Source organism: Helicoverpa zea, chromosome 15, assembly GCF_022581195.2.
Source record: "Helicoverpa zea isolate HzStark_Cry1AcR chromosome 15, ilHelZeax1.1, whole genome shotgun sequence".
Lineage (NCBI taxonomy): Eukaryota > Metazoa > Arthropoda > Insecta > Lepidoptera > Noctuidae > Helicoverpa > Helicoverpa zea.
In genome coordinates, this window is record NC_061466.1 from 2,200,940 (window position 1) to 2,217,054 (window position 16,115).

The following is a 16,115-nucleotide window of genomic DNA, read 5'->3' on the forward strand; positions in this document are numbered from 1 at the left end:
AATGCTTTTAACCCTTCATATCTCTTTTGGTCCATTGTTTGGTAATATTTTGATATCGATTGTTTTTCATGTAGGTTTTAATTTTCAGCCATATTCATGTGTTACTGTTTGTGTTCAGTTCTCACTAGTTGATATGGTAGAATATACAACTATACTACAACAATAGGATACAAAAACTCAATTCAATTCAACTGAATCTAAATTTAGTAAAAAAAAACTTTTAGTGAAACAAATACATATATATACAAATTTATTATGTCTAAAATGCTATAATTTATTCACAACAATTCTATAGGAAGCCCATAAACATTAAATAATTCAATTAATTCCCATCAAGCACAATTTTAATTACACACACCTCTACTCTTATAAGAAACAAATCATAAGAGGAGAAATGCTCAAAAAAAAACATTTATCAAACTTAACCAAAATTACTACTAAACAGCGCCCAAGGATTCAGTCCGACATCCACTTTCGGCGCAGGAGCATTATAATATCCCTTAATGAGGTCGACCAATGAGATCGGACATTTGAATCGATCGCATGAATCTACTATGCGCCCGAGTCGATGTGCCGCGTCGTATATTGCGTGCTCTAGTGGTTCTGTTGGCAGGAGTTTTGTTGGTGGCATCCTGCGGAGAAATAAATAGAATTTATAACTGTCTTTCGCTAAATTACCTTGTAATATCTAAATAATAATATAACTACAAATTACACCCCGCTGACATTACATTGACGAATGATGAATTACTACTAAGCCTTATATCACAATCGCACTCTTGGATCACAATTAACTCTCAAAAATGTCTAGGATACATGGCCGTTAGTTCATTCAAACGTTGAAGAAACTGCTATAAAAACTTTTTAAAATTATCTGGATGCTTATAAGTATTTGGCACTTTAAAAAGAAGTATCCACTATCCATCATCATCCTCCGAGCCTTTTCCCAAACTATGTTGGGGTTGGCTTCCAGTCTAACCGGATTCAGCTGAGTACCAGTGCTTTACAGGAAGCGACTGCCTATCTGACCTCCTCAACTACTTGCTCTAATTGACAAAAAAATATTTTCAACGAAGTAAATGAAACTCACGTAAACAAAGTCCTGAACATCTCCTCGAGCACGTTATCTCCGTGTGGCACAAGTCTTTGTGTTGTCTCACATAACGTCTTCAGGATACACTCTCGGCCGCTGTAACCCATGCTGAAATACAAACAATAATATAGTAAAAAATATTTTATAATACACATTTTTCAAGTAATGTACGAGTAAAACAGAAATATTACGCCTGTACAATGTAAAATACCTATTATCATTCAGATCTGATACCTAACTGTCTTAAAACATCCACATGTGAAATTAGAGCCAGTTAGATTTTCTTGTATAGATGTAGAATATTAGTTTTTTGAAAATACAAGTTATATTTTTTTCCGGATTCAGATTCAGATTTATTTATTTGTAAACATAGGTACAGATACACATGGGTGTGAGATGTCACATTTTTGTTGGCATACAAATGTTAATGTTTTTCAAGAATAAATATATTTAACTTCTACTTACTTATCCAAAATGGCTTCCAACTTTCCATACAGCTCTCTCCTATTAATCCTCTTCTGTAGATGCTGTTTGTTAAAATACTTCTTCTGAAGGAAATATATCGAAGTCTCTGTGACGTTCGGCAGCTCGTAGGCTATCGCCCAGTTGACGCTGAACGTGAAGGTGCCAGGACTTGAAGACGGGGCCGGCTGTCCTATCAGACCGACGGTCATGCAGCCGGCACACTGGGAAAAAGGATGAAAAATTATTGCTTACTCTCATTGCTTATTTTATGACATAAAAAATATCAATTTGGTGCAGGTATACGTACAGACTTGACAAAGCTATTAAAAGCATTCGTGATTAACATTAAACGAATGCCTTTAACAGCTTTGTCAACTATGTATACCTGTATCTATTTAATGTGATAACTATAAGGTAAAACATATGCTTTTGGTACTGAAATATTTTCTATTAATCATACAAAACCTTTTTAACCACAAAACAAATGAAAACGCTTTAAAAAATATATATAAAGATCAACTTCTTATTTCGCCAAAGAAGCTGTATTCAATGCGTTATGTAGGTAAATTAATGAAATATTTACTTACCGAAAAACTTGAGCCTTCTGGAAAAGCAACGTATCGCTTTCTTCTCGACAAAACATTGGACTTTGAATCATCTTTAACTTTTGATAAAGCACTAAATTGGATCCAGCTCAACAATATTACCACTAATAAACTAACATTTAAATACATTGTGTAAATCGAAATACTATCTCATTAAATAAAACACTAAATGATTAAAGAAACTTCAAACATTTAAGATTTTTTTTCTACTAAAAAGTCGTGTTATAAAAATCTTGTGTCACTTACAAGACAAAACAGTGATATGATCTTGATTCACGAATAACGGGAAAGTATTCAACACTATTGTTTAAACTATATAACTGTGTCAGTTAATATAACGCTAAAGAGCACCAATTGATGTGTCATATTTGATGGAAAGCGCCCTTTTTAGACAAATTAGTAAGTGCGTGCTCATTGTATCTAGCAATGCATTGTTGGTATATTGCCTTTCAAACAGTTTTTTTTTTTTATATAGAAAGCGATGAATTATCTTCTCTTAAGTAAATAAAGTCGACTATGTGATTATAGTAAAGATTTTAACAGCCTGTTACAGATTAAAATTGAATATCTTTTTTAGTTTTTATCTATCGTAGACTGTGTATTCAGTTTTCAGGCATATTTTTGTGGTTACCCTGGGTTGCTATTGTGTTTGTTAAGAAAAACAGACTTGTAATTAATTAACAGATATTTTTAAGTTATTTAAAATCTGACCAAAAGTTTGTATAAAAAACTACATATCTATGTTGGGATATACGCATAAATACAACTAAACCACCGCCAAAACATACTTAAATAAAAGTAAGCTTCAAGTAAAAAAGTCCCAGTTTGCATATCGGTAGGGTAAAAACCCCGATGACGGATAGCAGACATTCCATTAGGCGCAGCGACATAGGCAGTATGGTGGCACCATTACCCAAATCTGTTTGTATACAAATCATGTCTGCGCTACGTTTGTGGACGAAATCGATGGCTTCTATTTCACGTTTGATGGGTAAGCTACAGTTTTTTTAGCGTTAGAAATCAGTTTTAGAACACGTAATGACTTACTCATTCAGTGACATTAGATTTGGGTATCATTTCTAAATTATAAAAGTGCTTATATTAGAGGAACCGTAAAGCGTATGGACTTTATTGCAATGCTTTGTTCTAAATCTTTAATACTTTGCCCCATTTCTGGATTAAATTATGTTTTCAGAACATAAAATTATTAAATATTTTAAAATAATAGTAACTCTATAAGTAGCCCGACGATGTTTCTAAGCAGTATGCTTGTCTATACAAATTATTTACTACGAGTATCTTGTTTTAAAAATAGATTTTTTACCTAATAAAAAGTGTTTTCGACGTGACTTACAAATCCTTTGTTCATATCACGTGAAGGTTGTGTGTGACATTACAATGTGCCTTTATAATCCCTTTTCTACGTTCTTGCCACTTGAAATTCAAGTCAAGATTGAAACTCGTAAAATTTAACGATTTTATTCCCCTTTGCCGAGGGTTAATACATTGCAGGCGTCCAAAAAAGAGGTCATAGGATACATGGGAAGCCATGAATTTAGTAGTGCATTCATTTTTCATTCCTGTAGCTTTTCCAGGTGCTTCTGAGAACTTGTAATAGAGCTCCCCCTGTACATAATTGAAAAGTTCTACGAAGGCAGATAATATTATGAAGACAACGAGGTTTTTAATACGGTATCACACATATCAGAAAGACAAGGCCGCTAGCGAGTTTGGGTGTCTATCTGCTTGCCTGTTTGCGATAAACCTGAAAACTGCTGCACGGATTTTCATGCGGTTTTCCTCAATAAGTAGAGTAAATCATAAGAAAGATAATTATGTATGTTGTAAGGCTGCTAGGTATTGCCACGGACATAAATACACAGATATTTTCCAAGCTCATTTATTTCCAAAAACCATGTAGGTAGCATCCGCAAACTAAAGTCTTTACGCCGCTATCCAAGTGTTAGCGTTCAAAAGATTTATGAAAACATACATCACGGGGCGACTTGACCTCCCCTACTAATGTCTGACGAATGACACTTATAGCCAACATTATTATTTGAGGACGAGCCTAGATGGGCTTCGATAAAAACGTTGATAAATTCTATGCCTGTTAGGGCAATGAGGTCGTTGTTTTTGTAACGTTTAAGGCGTCGGGTCATCATTCTTTTTTTGGTATTTTTGTCGAGTTCATCAAAAGGGTGTAATTTTTGCTGAATGTTTCTTAGTTGTGGTGGTTTGTGGGCTGTACTAATGTATTATCCTAAATGACACTCCAGCAGACAATATAATTAAGTATATTTTTGTAACATTCCTTATTTACATCGCTATGAGAAAAGTATTCCGAGTTTGTTTGTAAAACTTACAAAATTGACTGAATTTTAGCTCTTTAGAACTCAAACTATTTTGAGCTCTGGAGCTATGTTCAGTCTGAATGTCTTTAAATATGTGACAAAACAAAAAAATTACATAACCATCAGAAGCGTCCAAGCCAACTACACATCTATCACTACACATCTATCGTCCCGTCACACATTGTCACACGGACTACAAAATAAACTTAAAGCGCAAATGGTAGGGTCCATTAAAGCCACCGGTGTGTAAGGCGATAAACGTTTTCGGGATCCAGCACTAAAAACCAGTGGGTAATCGATAAGAACCATGTTTCGAGCTAAACTTAAGCTGGACTGCTGTTAAGCTGGATTTTGTGGGGATAGTCGTATGTAATGTGTATGTTACATAGTGGTTAGTGAATATGTTGATGTTAAGATTTTGTGGAAGGAAAAGGTCTGGTTTTAAAAAGGTTGTTGGGAGTTATATGTTATGGTGAAGAAGATAACTTTGCTCAAATTCTGCCGACATTGGAATATAACGTAATTTTTTCTATATTTTAACAGTTCATTGCTTTTTGGGAAGTATAAAGTAGTCCCTACCTTTAAATGAAAGCCTCTTAATCCTTTGCTATGAAGAAATGATATATATCGCACGACATGTACTTACTATTAGTCCTGTAAAAAATTCGTTTCATAAAAGTAATAATACATTTACAACATCTGCTGAAAGAACGAATTTTATTTTTCTTGATACTTCAGAATTGATGAGATTAATTATGTAGGTATACCCACACAACACTAAATACTCAAAACTACTTCTATATACAGCAGCTTCCTACTTAGGTACAGGACGGGTACCTACACTTAATGTGTTTGCGGACATCGTTTTTGCTCAAAAAGAGACTAACAGGTGCACTCTATGCATGCGTTGGCACGTTGCAACGATAATTATGGGAGAGGCTGCAGGATTAAAACCATTAAATTAAATCTTCTTGATGTTCGTAAGTGCAGAAACAATTTTTGCTGGGTTTAAAGCAAATTCGTTTTAATTTCGAAGGGATGCACTTAAATGTTTTGGTACCTATTTCTGTTCCGTTATAAAATATCCGTTATAAAATTTATATATTTTTTTACTATTGCAATGCTGTAGAAATCATACACAGAAAATAATTGTTCGAGACAGACTGTCGTATCTTTTCGATATCGAACCCAACCCGACAATCCAATATCCATCCAGGATCCAATCCAATAGAATCAAACAACCCTTTTCTTTATGACAACTTTGTAGCTTAGGTTAATATGTTATTTAGATAGTAAAAACTTTACACTGCCGCCGCTGGTCCATACAAAAGCACCTACCCAAAAACTCATAGCAAACCTCCGTAAAAGTTGTATCGTATCCCATATGTTTCCCATAAAAAATTTTACAGTACCTATATAGGGTGAATAATAAATGGCTAATTACAATATAGAACGAGTTTATGATCGATACCTAATGCAAATGCGTGTTGCGTGTAACGGCATTGATCGATCTTAATGGATGCTTCTGTACGAAGGGCTGCAACCCTTTGCTGTGTGGTCTAAGTGAAAAAGAAGTGTGTCTTCTTTTGGAAATCGGTTATAAATTCAGGGTGTAAGGGATATTTTGGATTATGTAACAAACTTTCAAATAGCAGCACCGTCAGATTCTTTTTGAGAAGTAATTGGAGGTCTATCCTTTTCTAATTTCTAAGTTTCAGTGAGTCTTTATTACTAGCATATATTTGTCAATCTATTTTATTTTCATTTGCCTGCTCCTGGACTCGTTCTCTTAAGCATGTGGCGTACGAACCGGGTTAGAACTTGGTGTTACATTTATAGGATGCTTTAAGGAGTTTCACAGGCCATCCTACTGATATTGTTTTCAGTTTGATCCAGAACACTTGTAACCGATAGAAAAATATAATAACAATGTATATAATTTTTCAGGTAACTCTCTGTAAGCTTGTCATATACACCAGACGCGTTACTGACTTTATAATATAGCTAATGGAATATAATAACGATATTACAGTTAGGTACTTGATAAGCGTTCGTATTCACACTCTAGATAAGTGATTTAAATTAAGTTTTCCTCTGTTATTGAAAAAAGACTTTTGATCATGATTAAAACTACGATCGACACCGTTAGGGGTAGATGTAAGGATGGTGTAAGTTAGGCAGAAAAAAACATTTTGCAAAAGAACAAACTTTTACTCCACAATTAACAAAGAAAACAACAAACAAATAGCTACAACGTATACGCTATCTTTGTCTATTCAGGTCCAATAAAACGCCTAATACAGAAAGTGGACAATCGTTGGCTTTCTCACAAAAGTCTGGGTCCAATAACTCAGTGTACGTCATACCCATTTCTTCGATAAAGTCTCGTTCATGCAGCGGCGCTCTGAAATAAAAATAATTTATGAGAGCTACCTCCAGGGAGCTGAGGATTTGTCTCGGATGTTTGTTGAGTGGAAGAACTGGTTAGATGCACCTGCTTTGAAGAATATTGTGTTTTTTGAGTGGATGACGATGTTGACGTAAAGGATGATTGGAGTCTTGTTTCAGATGATGTTAAAATATATCCCACCAAAAACATTAAATGTAAAAAAAAGCCAATCCTCTACACAATTCCTCCACCGTAAAAAGTTTTGAGATCGCATAGAAGCCAAGTCCTGTTCAACTTTATTTGTAATAATAAATCAATATTTTGTCACTATATCAATAGTTTCGTTCACTTTACAATAATATTGACTTGGCCATGAGCACAATAAACTACAAATATAATACAGCATATCTTGGAGAGGTGAAAGTCAAACATGAAGTTTAATATCACAGAATTAAATACTTTTAGTTTATTCAATTGTTACTCAATGACCGACAGTCAGTATCATCCAACATCAATGAACTGCACATGTCCTATGGCGCATGTTTAGTCCATGGTGATCTCAAATTCCAATCAGTGCATAATCAGTCCAATCGTAAAATCATGTCCATATAGAATTTATCAATTCAATGGTATTTACACATTATTTCAAGGAGCGACTTTTAACTTGTGCTCATGGCCAAGACAATATTATTGTAATGTGAACAAAACTATTGATATAGTCACAAAATATTGATTTATTATTATAAATAAAGTTGAACAGGACTTGGCTTCTATGCGATCTCAAAACTTTTTACGGTGGAGGAATTGCGTAGAGGATTGGCTTTTTTTTTACATTTAATGTTTTTGGTGGGATCTGATTTATTTTTTGTAGGTCTCTTTCTTCTCTAAGTATACAGGGTGTGTCGTTCACAATCACATTAAATCCTATCGCATATACTTTATGGTATTGTATGGCGAATTGTAAAAAAAATAGCCCAATCCATTCAGTGGTTTAGCCACAAGAGTCATTTTTCGTTTTTATAATTTACAACATCATGTGTAAAGCAGAGATAAAGTTAGGAGTATCGAATGTTTTGAGCTGTCAGTTTTCAAGGGAGAATGTCAGTTGTTTGTAATGACTGACTTTTATATGGTGTTCTAATTTTCGCACATTTTTATTCTATTTACTTTGTTTGAAAATTTTTTTTTTTTTATTTTGACGTATTTTTATTTGTTTTAATCGACATATATTAACCAGTATATTAAGGCATTTCATTTAATGTGATTGTGAACGACACACCCGATAAAACAAATTAAATTAACTTACATGCAACTAACTAAATATATGTATAACAAACTAAATACGTACACCTAAAGTAGTAAGTAAACAACATTTTTTAAAAATAAACTATAAAATTTCGAAATTGTTGAATTTTTGAATCGATTTATTTCAGAGGTAGATGGCGCTATAACATGAAATTATTTGTTTTTTTTTTAAGTACTACTTATACTAAGCTATGTAACGAAACCATAGCGCGATTTAGACCAGCACAACGCCATCTATCGAGCGAGCATGCAGTATTTATCGCACTGCATTAATATGAAATATTTTATCATTATTCATTTCATTTTAACCTAGCTTTTTTATTCATATGTATGTATATTTAATACATGATAACAATATACCACACTACGTAACAATAAAACAAATACATTTTTTACATAAATAAATAACAAAGTTATCAATGCAGTCAAAATTCAGACACAATGTTCTTGAAAAACCGCAAATATAAATTTGTTTCCTATTTTTTATTAAGTTTTAAGGTTTTTATAATTTTCCCTTTATATGTAGCTAATAACCTATCTTGGTGCCAAATTTGAAGGTTCTAAGTTTGCTAGAAGTACCTTAGACTTTTGATGATCGGTCAGTGAGTCAGTGACAAAATGGTGTAACTTTGATCGCTCATAACTCGTAAACTATTTATTCAAATGTCTTGTAATTTTGAGACTGAGCTTGTTCTAATACTTACTCTTGGTCATCGAAAACCTAAACTTCTAGCTTTGTTCACATGGAAGATACAGGGGGCTGAAATAGCCGCGAAACGCTTCGAGAAAAGATGGTACGGCCGTGCCCGCTTTGCTCGAGTCTTGGCTGGGGCACTGCCGTGCCCTCAGATTTTTCAGACATTTGGAATTTCAAGATTTAATTTTTGCCAGCTCAAATTATATACGAAACTGGTGGCTAGAAATATTTCTCAAAACCTTTTTATTCTTGTGATAACGTACAAAACTCACAAAACGAGATCCTTAGAGAAACTATGAATCGATTTCGATTTCCACATACACATCATTATCGTGATGCCCCCAAGATACTCGACCGATAGTTTGATCAAGATCATATATCAGTATGGAGATGAATGGTAGTGCACAAATTATACCAATCAGGTATCCGGCCAATATCGATTTCCTTCAAAATAATCTGTCGGCCAACCATCGAAGCAACTATGGGCCGACAGTTTAGGCCGAGATTGGGCCGAGCGCGGGCGAGCTACAATTTAAGGAAATACTGGTTTTATACAAAAGAGGTATCTCAATACAAGTTGTAATTTAAATAATGTTCCTCATAACGTATAATAGTAGCTAGTGTCACCAGCTGTTTCTACTTACGGACTATGAATAGTTTATAGCCGATTATTCTATCGTTACTAGCTAAATTGTGGAGAAACGCAGCTGCTGGCTTACTACAATACCGTCTGTTTGAATCTTTGTTTAACTTTACTTTGCTTTTTAAAACTACGAATATGTTCAGCTAAAGGAGTAGGTATTTGCGAGGTTGTTTAATAGCAGGGTGACTGGTGACGATCTATTTTGATCCAAGGTATTAAATTAGCAACAATAATAATCAATCACTCAAAAAACAGGCATTTACCATCTTGATTGTTGAATTTTTACATTAGAAATTGGTCAAGACGCCTCGGTATCTGAAAAGACAGAGTATAGAACGTCAAAGCTAAGGCTCTGCTTAACTCGTCAGTGAAACAATTCTGAGGTTACAGAAACTGTCTTGTTTTTCCTTTTCAGGTAAACATTTATTCGGCCAACTTCTATAAATTCTGTACGTAGCAGGTTTTGGCACCTCGGTACCAAAAAGGCGCTCTTATGATACATTGCCAACTACTGTTTCTATGATATATTATTTTCTTAGTTTCTTCATGTCTTTTTTCATTTCGAATGTATCAAAATTCAAATGTGTCCTACGTTAAAAAGTTCAATGACCTCTAGTACCGAACTATGGACGATCTAAACAAGACACGTCTATTTACAACTAACTACGATATCATGACGTCATCCTCTAATTTCCCACACACAATACCACTTACGAAACTTTAAAGGGAATTTTAACAATGAAAACAGCCTACGCGACTCACCACCGACGGGATACCACGAACTTGGCAAAACACGCCAAATGTTTGACACCTCATCCATTGCTCGCTTGAAAGAACAATAGAAAATTGTCGTGCCAACAAAGGGGGTGATGTATGTAGTACAAGAGGGGATTTTCAAGTAATGAGGCTTAGTGATTCTACTCCCATACTCCCTGAAGATAATATTATGACGTAATCCAGCGACGTATAAACGTCACGTATACGGATTATAAGGCAATTAGAGGGATACGAACATTCAGCAATGATGCGGTTATCTTACACCAGTTATTATATACGAATTTGAATAATGGATGCGTATTTTAAGGTTATTGTGATCAGGAGAGTAAGTGAACGATTAGAGGGAAATATGTGTTTACTGAAAATGCGAGTATAAGGATTGAAAACACGTGTAAGAATTTGATAAGATTAAGTTCAGATAATTCTACTCAGTTTATATTCCTGATTTGCATTAAAGTAAGGAATATTTGTTTTCAACAAAAATTGAATTTCTAAAAAGCAAATTAAAAATAGAGTCTGTGTCTAGTGGATCCAGCGAAGTTTCTTTCGCCACTAACTTCTAGACCGAATTCTAAGGAAAAAAAATTATATACTTACGTGAACATAGCTCTCAGTATGTCATGAACTAGGGATTTCCCTTTTGGCGCCAAACTCTGTCGGGCTTCACATATCGTCCTTATGACGCATGCGCGGCCATTCATGTTGCGTCTGAAATATTAGATATTTTTTTTAATGAAGGTGTTCAGTTCTATTGTAGTAGTCGTTCTACAGTTGTAGTTGTATCTACTGTACAAAGTACGTATATAGCGTCTACCAACGAGGTATACTTCCCACAACCAATAACCATCACTTATAAAAAAAAAGTCAGAAAAAACTTTTGAGCCTTCAAATACTAAAACTGGTCTAGCTATCTATTGTATTTATTTGCTAAACTCAAACAAAATATGATACTATACCCCGAATATCTAATAAAGATGGAGTTTTATGATTGACTTTTTTTTCTAAAAATCTGTTGGGTGATTACCATAGCACTCGCCATTTTAGCGGCTAAAACTGTTTAGTCCGATTTGATCGCAATTTTTTTGTCGAATGGTCAACAAACAACTGCCGATCGCGAAAGCTACCAAAATGGACGACCTGATCCATAAGACCAAAGACTTCATTATACTTACTGCTGAAACATACTCTCCAAAGTCTCCCAAATCTCTTTCTTCTGACGATGATGAAGCTTCCTCCGCAAATGTGAGCTGATAATTGTATGGTCTGGCAGCATGTAAACCAGCTCGGCTTCTACTACCACGTACCAGCCTGATGGTGCGTGTGTCATGAACGTTTTTACTACTGATGTTGTTACCTGGAAATATTGTTAGCAGTACCTACATTAACGTAGATGTCGATATTTAAAGACTATTTGATGAAAGGAACTGCAGATAGAATTGTAATAGATTTAGTTTTATTAAGCTTTTTCAAAGCGGAGAGGTGTGGAGAAGTTTTTCATAACCAATAGAATATCTTTAATCAAACATCTCATCTCCACCCACACAGTAGCATCCCTGAGAGGCATTCTATTGGTTGCTTAATAACTTCTCCTGTCTTCTCTGCTTTGGAGTAGATAGAGCACTAGAATTAAGGTCTTCCTAGATTCGTTTGATATGAGCGTGATGGCGAACAATACCTTAGAATATTATCGACCTAAATGCCTTATAGACGTAACGTAAGGCCTTAACATCTTTCAAAGATCGACTTCATCAAAATAATCAATGTATTTACCCAAATCTAAAGTGATTGGCAGTCTTGAATAACTCTACCTGCTTCAAGCAACTTGTCAAAATAACGTTAGTTGCCCAAAAACTAAGTTTTGGCGCCCAAATGAACTTGGAGTAAGTACGTGACGCTTCGTTAGACTAAAAGATTTGTTCTGTCCGTGTTAGTGTTACTTCAGAAGTTATTTGTAGTCATTAAATCTTTCAGCATCTACTGTTTTAGGGAAGTTGCAGTGAGATATTACTTTGTTGACTTTGTGTGAGAAGATGTGATAGTATATGTAAATGTCAGTGTAAGTGTTAATCTAAAGGAAAGGCAAAAAAAAAAACCTTGACCGGATCTTGTACATAATATTTGTAAAATAGAGGTGTCACCCCTTTTTTTTTAAATATTTTTTGCTTGTAGCTTGCTGTCTTATTATAATTTTAGTTAAAATCTTATTATTTGTCCACATTCCTCATTAGGAATACTAGTAAAAATTATAATATTTGTACTAATTTTGACACAGGACCGTACGTCATTCGCCACTCTATTAGAGCAATGCTAATCCCCAAACCACAAAAAAAAGTGTTAATCACAAATGTACACGAATTTATTTACTAGATTTTGTGGGGGAAAACCAGTTATTCAAATTTTATTGTTATTAGTTTCTTATTTTATTTAAATGTTGATAATTATTCGTTCATAACCTTAGTATCACCTTGGTAATTATGTATTGCATTCACGTATGACCAAAAATAGAAATGGCCGTTTCTGCACAATAGACTTTTGTTCATAGTTGATTCAATAAATCTTGATTGTATTAAATTTTAACAATTAAGTCAATAGCCAAGCCAACATTGGACAATCAAAGCCTCTCAACAATATCTGTACGAACAAATGCGCAAGGAGTCAAATATCTCCAAGATTGCAAAGGTTATTTCAATTTGGCGCCAACTGCATACCACCTACTTCACCTTTTGACATTAACGAAACTTAACATTAAAATTCCAAGTGCTACGGGCACAATTTTAATCTACCCAAATGGAGTTATTAAAGTTGCCTCGAAGTGGCTGTAAAGTTGCAGTCTTGTCTTACAAATGGGGTCTTGCATGCATCCTTGCAATTCTTCCATGTTATGGAAGCACGTGCCTTCGTGAACACAATCTTGTATTCAGCCGTTGTAAGGGTAGTATTACATTGACAAAATATCTTGGTCTAACATAGGAACATTTTTGCATTAGACCACCCTACGACTTTATAGAATGTAATGTGGATGTTGTGCCATCAAGATTTGATTGTAATGATATTTAAATAACAAAATCTGCAGATATTATATCAAGAATAATTCAAATGACAATGACTTTACTTATGCTATAGTTATCGGCACGAATCTTGAGCTCTGACCTACATCTGGGCAGAAGTGATTTATTAGCAAAGAACCAATCCCGAGTGACGGCTATGACGCGATGCACTACGGGCCAATCACCGCTTTAGCCCGCCCCCGCGCCTCACTTCATACCACAAAAGGGACCCAATAAATTACTTTTGCACAGGTGAAGGTCAGAGCTCAAGATTCGTGCCGATAACTATAATTGATCATTTGAATATCACATTTAAGTTACCTATGTATACGACTGTTTTAGTGTTGAAGAGGTAAAGTATACATACCGTTTTATAAAATATCTGAATGATACATTACGTTTTGACTGATACACAAGGTGAAACAGGTGCGGGATAAAATTAATGGGTGGAAATATGAATTGTTAACATGTGTACAATTGTGCACAGTCGAGTGAAATTAATTAGGGACGGTTGAAAAATATTAAATTGCATTTTTAAATGATGTACAAAAGGTTTGAGCACATTTTGAAATTTTAATGTTCTTTATCGACTACAAATTGTCAAAGTAGAATTTGTGAAAATACTTAGAAAATTAGCTCTCTTTTACATGAATGGCAGAAGTAGCAATTAAATTATTTTACAAATGATTTATCTCAAATTCATCTTTAATATTTATTGATAGTTAAATTATTTATTTGGCACAAGAATACGCAATGATATTGATAGAGAAAAATAACAATGTTTCAATACTTACAGAACAAGCAGATCCTGGAGGAAAAGCAAGATGGCGCCGCTTTCTCACGGAAACTAAGGAAGTCCTTACATTGGGACATTGTTCTTTCACCGTAGAATTCACTGAAGAGTCACTTGATACATTACCCACTAATATACATACTAGGAACAAATATTTACTTAAATCCATTATATTTTTTAATTAATTTAAAAAAGCTAAGAAGTTAAATTATTTCTGTATTTAATTATGATTTTGTCAACTACTATTTTACCCTGTATTTTTTTTGTATAGTTACGGTTTTTAATTGTATTTTTTATAATGTTCGCGTGAATAAGTAAAGTAGGTACTTGGTGCGGCTTAGCAGTGACAGACGCGATCTAATAATAGTCGGTAAAAAAGTTATGTGTATCAGAGCATGACTGGCAAGTTTTTCTTTACTTTTTCACGGATGGCACACATAGGCCGGTGGGATAAACCGGGTGATGGCATAGTGTGGGTGCTTGCCTTGTGGTTGTTATGGGAAGTATTTATTAACATAAAAACGAATAAAATGATCCATAAGAAGAAATTTGGGCCTGTTTCGGAGGCTATCTAATTATGTGTGTGTATATTTTTAAGTTTTAGAATAATTTACCTTGTTAATGTGTAACTTAGATTAATTTAATTATTTGGTCCGCAGATTCTTCAAGCATTACATATGTCTTTTAGAATCTAGAAGCAGCTCGTTAAGAATAAAAGATTAAAGTATGAGGATTTTGCCACGACCATAGAATTCTTGTGGACGTATGAACAAATGGCAATTCTCCTATTCCATTAAGCAATAATGAAAATAACTCATTGGCAGTAAGATTGTAACTGTTACCCCCTGTTTAAAGGTTTACTATCAGAACAGAGTGTTGACACTAGGTATTTAGCCTTTTTATACTTCATATTTGATATTTTATCATATTAAATGCGACTATTTATTTACTTAGCTATGTTAAAGTTTCGTATCTACGATATATCTAAGTTTCCAACATTCTTATGCGAAAATTCCTCTTCAAATGCCATATTTTAACTACTTATCGCCACATTATCATAATTAAGGAAGATTAATATGGACATCTCACATTAGCCCTTTTATAATATTTTCATTCAAAAACCAACCCTAAATTCCTTCACAAAAAAACCAAAAAAAATTGCATACAAACCTTATCTACACAAAGATATCGTAGAATGTGATTCGTGCGCGTTTCCACCGTGTTCAGTGACCCGGGATGTTGGATCAAAGAATTAGAGCCTTCGCCTACCCTCATTAGCTTAGTCACGAGTCACACCTCCTTGGCATCCAAGTACCTACACACTGCAAAATAAACCTTAACCACATAAGCCTTAAGTCTATTTTTGGTAGTACATTTTTTCTCGTCAGTCATCGACCACGAAGTTCCGCGTGAATGGAATAGTATTTAAAGTTCAAGTAATGGGTAACCCTTTTAACATTGTTCGCATAACATCATCGCTAGACATGTATCATGTCTGTTTATCATAATTATTTTGTACTGAGAATATTGCATATCTGATGGATTTTCAGCGTAAAGTATAAAGTTTTGAGTTGTCGTTTGTTTTTGAAGAGCAAATTATTTTCGACGTCATTCGCCTGTGTCTACCTATAGAATGGTCCATAGACTATTGGGTGTTACACTTGTAGGCATTTCATTAAATTAATTCCTACTAAGAGAAATGTGATAACAATTTCCTCTGATCTTGAACTGAGACAATTTCGATCAAAAGTCAATCCTCCGAAGGGCGTACTTACACTCTGTTTTTGGATAAAAAATTCGTTCATGGCGCAGTTTGAGCAATTAATGTGTGTCAAATTACGGCCAGTTTCTTCATCAGAAGTTAAAGTTAAAGTAATGTCTAAAGTAAAGGTAACGGTCAAATTCGTTTTTTCAAGGCTAAAATGACAGCAAAACTAATAGAAAAAT

General features: G+C 34.3%; 2 protein-coding genes across 2 annotated transcripts; both read right to left on the reverse strand.

Moving 5' to 3' along the window:
* Positions 1 to 290: 290 nt before the first annotated feature.
* Positions 291 to 1,816, reverse strand: LOC124637033. The gene is made up of 3 exons (XM_047173350.1): positions 1,559 to 1,816; positions 1,091 to 1,201; positions 291 to 632 (listed from the first exon to the last, which is right to left on the reverse strand). Exons 1-3 carry the CDS (start codon positions 1,765 to 1,767, stop codon positions 422 to 424), a joined length of 531 nt encoding a protein of 176 aa, XP_047029306.1. The 5' UTR covers positions 1,768 to 1,816; the 3' UTR covers positions 291 to 421.
* A 4,891-nt stretch (positions 1,817 to 6,707) lies between these two features.
* On the reverse strand, positions 6,708 to 14,366 carry LOC124637010. The gene is made up of 4 exons (XM_047173319.1): positions 14,170 to 14,366; positions 11,501 to 11,682; positions 10,926 to 11,036; positions 6,708 to 6,921 (listed from the first exon to the last, which is right to left on the reverse strand). Exons 1-4 carry the CDS (start codon positions 14,335 to 14,337, stop codon positions 6,780 to 6,782), a joined length of 603 nt encoding a protein of 200 aa, XP_047029275.1. The 5' UTR covers positions 14,338 to 14,366; the 3' UTR covers positions 6,708 to 6,779.
* Positions 14,367 to 16,115: the final 1,749 nt, after the last annotated feature.

Bases quoted from the DNA above. Each gene is read 5' to 3' on its own strand.
- LOC124637033 (XM_047173350.1), bottom strand. From the start codon at position 1,767: ATGACCGTCGGTCTGATAGGACAGCCGGCCCCGTCTTCAAGTCCTGGC. The intron at 1,202-1,558 runs GTAAGTAGAAGT...TTTGTATTTCAG, and splicing joins TTGGAAGCCATTTTGGATAA to CATGGGTTACAGCGGCCGAG. The intron at 633-1,090 runs GTGAGTTTCATT...ATTTCTCCGCAG, and splicing joins ATGTTCAGGACTTTGTTTAC to GATGCCACCAACAAAACTCC.
- LOC124637010 (XM_047173319.1), bottom strand. From the start codon at position 14,337: ATGGATTTAAGTAAATATTTGTTCCTAGTATGTATATTAGTGGGTAAT. The intron at 11,683-14,169 runs GTAAGTATTGAA...CAATATTTCCAG, and splicing joins CTCCAGGATCTGCTTGTTCT to GTAACAACATCAGTAGTAAA. The intron at 11,037-11,500 runs GTAAGTATAATG...CTAATATTTCAG, and splicing joins TTGGAGAGTATGTTTCAGCA to ACGCAACATGAATGGCCGCG.